The sequence below is a fragment of the Elaeis guineensis genome, chromosome 7 (assembly GCF_000442705.2).
Source record: "Elaeis guineensis isolate ETL-2024a chromosome 7, EG11, whole genome shotgun sequence".
NCBI classification, from domain to species: domain Eukaryota; kingdom Viridiplantae; phylum Streptophyta; class Magnoliopsida; order Arecales; family Arecaceae; genus Elaeis; species Elaeis guineensis.
The window spans coordinates 71,317,329-71,324,246 of record NC_025999.2 but is presented as its reverse complement, the minus strand read 5'-3'; the positions used below and the strand labels follow the sequence as shown (position 1 = coordinate 71,324,246).

Below are 6,918 nucleotides of genomic sequence, written 5' to 3'. Positions count from 1 at the left end.
AAAGTGAAATCCCAAACATTTTGTCATTCAGACAAGCAAAACCAAAACCAAAACCAAAACCAAAATAGCCAATTCTTACGGTTGACATGTGATAGACATCTGGATAGAAATCCAAACCGGTTGGTCATCTATCCAGACCGTTAAGCTCAACAAAAAGGCCGGTTTACTTCCCCTTTTAGGCAAGGCCAGCTTTATTTCCGGGTGCGAACGTCGGCCTGCCCGACCCAACCAGGAAATGCCACGTCATCATGGGATCCTCTCCAACCTCCCGACAGCGCTGCCCGGATGTCCCTGGGCAGGAAATCTAGTAGCGAGGTCGGCCTTAAACCGCATGGGCTTTCATTCCCTCAAAGAAACGCCTCTGTTTTTGTTCCCCCTCCTACCTTCCCTGTTCCTCTCTCCTCCCTTCCCCTCTCCTCTGTTTCGGTATATCCTCCCCTGTTTCTCTTCTTCTTCTTCTTCTTCTTCTTCTTCTTTGGAATAGGAAGAGAGGCCTCTGTTTGCCCCTCCCTTTTGTTCCCTCCGTTGCTCCTTTATCTTCCTTCTAATGGGCTTTGTTTCGATATTTTTTCCCATGTTTCTCTTCTTCTTCCTCCCAATATAAATAGAAAGAGAAGGAGATCTCCCCTGTTCCGTGCTTGGTTAAAGTTGCTATTTTTTTGGCCCTAATGGGGAGTTCTCAGGTGGTGGACGCGGATGATGATGAGTATGCCAAGCTAATCAGGAAGATGAACCCCCCAAGGTGAGAGAATTATGGGATTTTTCTCAAGGATTTTGTTTCCGGTTTTTGTGGCTTTAATAACGAGCCTAAGTTTCAGTTTTCTCTTGAATCTTTGCGGATTCGGGTTGTTTTCTCCTTGGATGTTGGATTTTGGGAGGTTTAGGTTTTGGTATATTTTATTTGGACTTGTAGGTTTTCATAAGGATTTAAACCAGGTTTTTCTGTGCTTTGAATGCAGGGGGTTAACTTGTCTGAGGTTTATATGCGAATCTTTTCCTTTTCCTTTCAATACCTTTTTTGGCTATTTTATTTGAATATATTGTCTTCAAGGATATTTACCAGAATTTTCTGCTATGATAATGGGTTTTTTGCAGTATTTTTCTCTAGGATTTTTTTGTTTATTGTGCTGTTGTTCAGAAGGGACCTTGGTTCTTTTTTTTTCTCCCCTCAGCTTATGGCTTCTACCAATTAATATTTTAACCTTTTTTTCCTATGGTTTTTCCTCAAGGGTTATTATTAGAATTTATTTGCTTTTCTTATGGGTTTCTCTATGTAGGTTGTCCTTAAGCATGGTGTGTGTGCTGGCTGTTTCAAGTCTCTGTTTTATGAAGCAATGTTATAATTTGATGTGTGTGTTCTATTTCTCCTCTTCTTTGTTATTCTCTACCTTGCTCAATCTAGTATTTGGAATCCTATGTTCTCCGACCTTTTTGCTTTTTTTTTTTAAAATTATAAAAAATATTCTTTTTCCGGCTTGTTTGGGTAATCCAGCAGGATTTGTGCGGAATTTCCTATGGATTTGTGGAGTAGAAAGTCTATTTCTTAAGCATGGCCCATATCAACCCAATACCTCCCAACCTGAATCCTATGGTAACAAATAAAGGAACTCTATGGATCTTTCTTTTTTCCCTCATGCAAACCAATAAACACACATGCTGGGATTTAGGCTAGAATTTCGGTGGGCCTTTAGAAGATTTTAGCTGCGTAGGCCAACAGACTTGATTCCTATAGGATATTTCTGTAGAAATATCAAAACAAACCCTTCATAATTTACATTTTCTCCTTAAAAATCTGCATGCATGTGTCCATCTTATATCATTACTTTGCTTTCTTGTTTCCCAGCATCGTACTCATTTCTTGCAGTGATACTGATTTTAACCTTTTTTGATGTTATCCCAACTTTGTCACTTAAGTGAGCATTCTTTTGATTATTTTGATCTTCTCAGTCCTCTCTTTCTTTACTTTTACCAGTCGCATGATCTATATCTACAGCTTATTTCTGTATTTTTCACACATTTCCCCTACCTTTTCCTCCTATGAATTATTCTACCATCCTTTTGAGTACTCTTGTTAGTTTCTGTAAGTTTCTCCCAACTAACCTCTTTCTTTCTTTTTTAATTCCTTCAGGGTTTTCATTGACAACGATGCTTCAGATGATGCAACTGTTATTCAGGTAAAGTTGGATTCCTCTAATGACTTTATGCGTAAGCTATTACAACATTTCATGTAGCTAGGGGACCTGCAATCTAGATTAGTACTCATAATTGTTATTTCTCTTGTAACAGGTGGACAGTGTAAATAAACATGGAATCCTCCTAGAAGTTGTCCAAGTCCTCACCGATCTCAACCTCATAATCACCAAAGCATACGTTTCTTCTGATGGAAATTGGTTCATGGATGGTAGGCTTTTCCACCATGTGTACTTGGAAGAATATCCCAAAAGCTCATGCTATGACATTTTAATGAATTTTGCTAACTTAACTCTCTTTTTCTAATGGATGTTAGTGTTCAATGTGACTGATCGCAATGGGAACAAACTCAGGGACAAAGAGATCCTCAACTACATACAAAAAGTAAGCAAACTATTAATGGCTTTGTAACCTTTTCTTCCTTTGTAGCTATGGCATCACTGAGATGCTCTTCCTTATAATTTCAATCATATCATGCTTGAAGTAAGATTGTTTACAATCATTGTTAAAAGGGCTAATGTAGGACAAACCATCCAAATTGTGCAATGAAAAGATTTTGGCAGAATTCCGCAGCATCTCACTTCTATCAGTTCCATCTTTTCTTTCTATTATATGGATGAAATGGTTCTCTCTTTTAAACTAAGATATCTTTCAGCGTTTGAACCGGCATTCCTCCCATATTGACCTCCTGCTCCTGTCACATTGGTTTGAATAATTTTTTTGCAGTCCTTAGAATCAGATGCCTGCTTCTTTCCATCACTGAGAAGTTCAGTTGGTGTAACGCCCTCGAATGAATATACCTCAATTGAGCTAACGGGCACCGACAGGCCTGGCTTACTCTCTGAAGTCTGTGCTGTACTCACAGACCTCAAGTGCAATGTAGTCAAGGCTGTGGTTTGGACACACAATACCCGAGCTGCAGCAGTAGTTCATGTGACTGATGAGTCCACAAGGAGTGCAATTGAGGACCCAAAGAGGCTCTCCACTATAAAGGAGTTGCTCTGCAATGTTCTCAAGTGGGACAATGACTCAAGGAGAGCAAAGATGACAGTCTCAATGGGAGGCACCCACACAGAGAGGAGGTTACATCAGATGATGTTCGATGATAGGGATTATGAGAGAGCTGGGCTGGTAGAAGAAGATGACAAGAAATCAAAGCCTCAAGTTGCCGTCATGGACTGCACAGAGAAGGACTATTCCATCATTATATTGAGGTCCAAGGATCGGCCCAAGCTCTTGTTTGATACTCTCTGCACTCTCACAGACATGCAGTATGTGGTGTTCCATGGAACAGTGAAAACGGGAAATTCTGAAGCTTATCAGGTTAGAAAGGCCCTTGCTTGATGCAAATGTATCCAAACTATTAAAAATATTTTAAAACTATTTTGACTTAGTAACGAAGTGTTGATTGTTGTGAATTCTAGTTGTTTAACTGTATTCATTGATTAACATAATTTTCCATGGAATTATCGAAGTTATATCTCGTTTGATTATAGGAATACTACATTAGGCACATTGATGGGCACCCAGTGAATTCAGAAGCCGAACGACACCGCCTGATCCAATGTCTTGAAGCAGCTATCGAGAGGAGAGCCTCGGGGGTATGTTTCCTAAAGTCATGATAAGATGATGAATTCTGTATGTTATTTGCTTGAGTTTCTCTAAGTTTTAGTTATTTAACTATTTATCTGGTTTGCAGGGATTGGAGTTGGAACTAATAACAGAAGACAGGATTGGACTCCTTTCTGATATCACTCGGATATTCCGGGAGAATGGCCTGTGCATCAGAAGAGCGCAGATCTCAACAAAAGGTGGCAAAGCAGTAGACACTTTCTATGTATCAGAGATGTCAGGCAGCCCTGTGGATGCCAAGACAATTGACTTGATTCGCCGACAGACAGGCCAGATGATCCTAAGAGTGAAACAGAGCCCTTCACCATCCAAGCCTTCTGAGGAGACAAGCACCACTGGATTCTTCTTTGGCAATTTCTTCAGAGGATGCACATTTCACAGTTTTCGGTTGATCCGATCATACTCATGAACTAATCTGGCAAGATAAATTATATAAAACAGTACATCTCTGAATCATATACTTGTAAATATTCTTCATTGTCTTTAAAAGAAAAAAGAATGAATTATGATCCAACTGTATATAATGATGTGATCCACTAGAATTTTAGTCTTGAATCCTGTAATTATTGACTTGTAGATAAATTTTACTTTGGGCTGTAAGGATGTACATATTTTATCTTACCAAACAGGCATTACGAAATCTTGTTCATGATTTTTTTTTTGGTTTGCTGGTTCCATTTGATGCAACATTAATTTCTTAGATGAAGAGCTTAACATTTTTGCCCCATCTTTTCTCATAGGACAAATTTGGTTATTAGAAGAAACATCAACATATTCCATGGGCATATACAGAACGGAGTCATTTTGTGTTTGCGGGCATGTAAGGTCGCTCTTTATGATGGAAGGTGTTGCGGCCAATCCTCCCGTCGTCCGATCGTCGGGATCGCGCACCTGCAAGAAAAGTCCTCATTGACCAGAGATGCCTCCGGCGGGGACCCTCCGACGGTCAAGTCAGAGAGGAGACTAGGCAACAGTGAAAAATCAAAGGCTCAGCGGGGGAGAGAGAGAGCTGGCTAAGAAGCTCAACAGCTTAAAAGTGCTTCAGAGAGCTTGAGAAAGCTTACCTATGCCTGTTGCCTTACCCCGTTTTATAGTAAAATGCGGTATGGTCCCACCATTAATGGTGCAGACAACTGGGAAGTTGTCAAATCGCCGGAGGCTGTCAAATCGACGTGGGTTGTTAGGTCATTAACCCATGTCCTTAGCAGGACAACGCCCCACGGCGGTCGTACGGTATGTCCTTGGCAGGAGAACAGCCCATAGCGGTTATACGGCATTTGGACGGCCTGGCCGACTGTATGTCGGTATTCGGCTGTCGGATTATCGGGTGGTGACTCGGAGACACCATCGGCTGATCTAATGCCTTGTGAAAGTCGGACGTCGGCTGCCACCTCCGACAGTGAGTCGGTAATATGGGTTCAGCCGCTCGGCCGGTCGGGAACAGTGGGTCTGTTCGGCCGGCATACCTTCGGTCGGATATTGTCGGCAGCCATTGTCGGCAATCATTGTCAGAGTCGTTGTTGGAGTCGTCCGTCGGTCCGATGGGCAGAGTCGGACATCGGTCGGACCGGTCCGAGGATAAGTCGGCGTACGGAGGTTAGTCGGTATATCCCAACAGTTGCCCCCCACTCCTGAGTCCGATGTCGTGTTGGCCCATGTGAACACGTGGGCGATGGCCTCGGGCGAAAGGAGTAATTTTTCATCACGTCATGCCCCGATTCTGACGACCATACCAGGGGACGATCCGATGTCAGACGTCTCATTGGGAACGCAAACCGCCGTCTCATTGGGAATGCAAACCGCCATCGGTTAATTAATTCCGAGATGCGATTTTTCTGCCACGTGTCAGGGGGCTATTGAGTCGGAACCACTCACGCGGATGGAGGCGACGTGGCTCGATCTGGGGCAGGTGCGTCGAACCGTCGGGCCGAGGAAGGACCCAGGCGCTGCCACGTGTCGACATCCGAAAAACTCTCATTCGGCGTGCTTTCATCTCGACCGTCGAAGGGCCATATATATATGCAGCCACTTACATCCAAAACTTCACTTTTTGCTACAAATCTGTTCCTGACGCTGAGGTCCTGTCGAGTTGTCCCCCAATTCTAGGTAGTTATTTACGTCCTCTTCCTTCGAAAGCTCTTCTCCAAGTTTTTTTCCCTTCTTGTCTCCTTGCATCCTTTCTCCTTTGGCATTTTTCTTTGTGTTCTCTTTTTTGGGGCTAGCGTTATGGCTAGAACCTTTCCTCGAGGAAGTCAGTCGGGGAACCCGATCCATGATTCTCAGTCGACCCCGGAGGTGGAGGCTTCTTCATTTTTGGAGCAGTACGGTATCCCGGAGCAGTTTGAACTTTTCGCCCCTGGGGCTGAGGGTCGGGTTAACAACCCACCTCCGGGCCAGGTGGCCTTTTATGTCAAGGACCTTCGGACAGGTCTTCGCTTCTCGATTCCGGAGTTCGTCTGGAACGTCTTGGATTATTACGGGCTTTGCCTGGCGCAGCTCGTGCCAAACTCAGTCCGGTTGATAATCAGCTTTGCTTTGTTGTATCGGCTTTTGCCGATCTTTCCCCACATTTTTCTCTTCCGGGCGTTCTTTGTCCTCCGACCCCACCCGAACGCCCGAAGGTGGTGGTACTTCAATTTTCGGAAGGGTCTTTCGTTCATTATCGGTCTTCCATCGTCGATCCACGGGTGGAAGAACCAATTTTTCTTTACTTCTTCTCCGCTACCTTGGGGGTTCCCTTCTCACTGGGGCGACCCTCGGACTCAGTCGAACGAAAACAGTTGAGTAGAGGCTGGAGACCGAGAGGACTTTCACTGACTGAAGGATGTATCGGTACCGAAGCAGAGAGAGCTCGTCACCGAGCAAGCTCTGTACGATGCTGGCCAGAGTTCGATTTCCTGCTTAGGTACTGTTCGGTCTGTCGGTCATCTTTTGATTTTTTCATCCGTCTTCGGACTTGTGCTGATCCTTTATTGAAATTGCAGGCATGCCACCGAGAGTGAGACTGACAGATGCCGACATTCGACAGCATGCGGCAAAGAAGAGACCAGCGCCTGGGGCCGGACCTCCGCGGCCCCCCAAGAGGCCTCAGACATC

At 44.0% G+C, this 6,918-nt stretch overlaps 1 protein-coding gene across 2 annotated transcripts; it reads left to right on the top strand.

Moving 5' to 3' along the window:
* The first annotated feature begins 440 nt into the window (after positions 1-440).
* On the top strand, positions 441-4,471 carry LOC105048981 (ACT domain-containing protein ACR6). Of its 2 annotated transcripts, none has more exons than XM_010928505.4 (7): positions 441-742; positions 2,129-2,174; positions 2,287-2,401; positions 2,507-2,574; positions 2,917-3,513; positions 3,687-3,791; positions 3,890-4,471. In XM_010928505.4, the coding sequence occupies exons 1-7, from the start codon at positions 669-671 to the stop codon at positions 4,229-4,231; spliced, it is 1,347 nt and encodes a 448-aa protein (XP_010926807.1). In that variant the 5' UTR covers positions 441-668; the 3' UTR covers positions 4,232-4,471. The 2 variants fall into 2 exon arrangements, with proteins under 2 accessions (XP_010926807.1, XP_073117188.1); XM_073261087.1 differs by lacking the exon at positions 441-742 and adding an exon at positions 1,276-1,349.
* The last annotated feature ends 2,447 nt before the right edge of the window (positions 4,472-6,918 follow it).

Bases quoted from the DNA above. Each gene is read 5' to 3' on its own strand.
- LOC105048981 (XM_010928505.4), top strand. From the start codon at position 669: ATGGGGAGTTCTCAGGTGGTGGACGCGGATGATGATGAGTATGCCAAG. The intron at 743-2,128 runs GTGAGAGAATTA...TAATTCCTTCAG, and splicing joins AGGAAGATGAACCCCCCAAG to GGTTTTCATTGACAACGATG. The intron at 3,792-3,889 runs GTATGTTTCCTA...TCTGGTTTGCAG, and splicing joins TCGAGAGGAGAGCCTCGGGG to GGATTGGAGTTGGAACTAAT.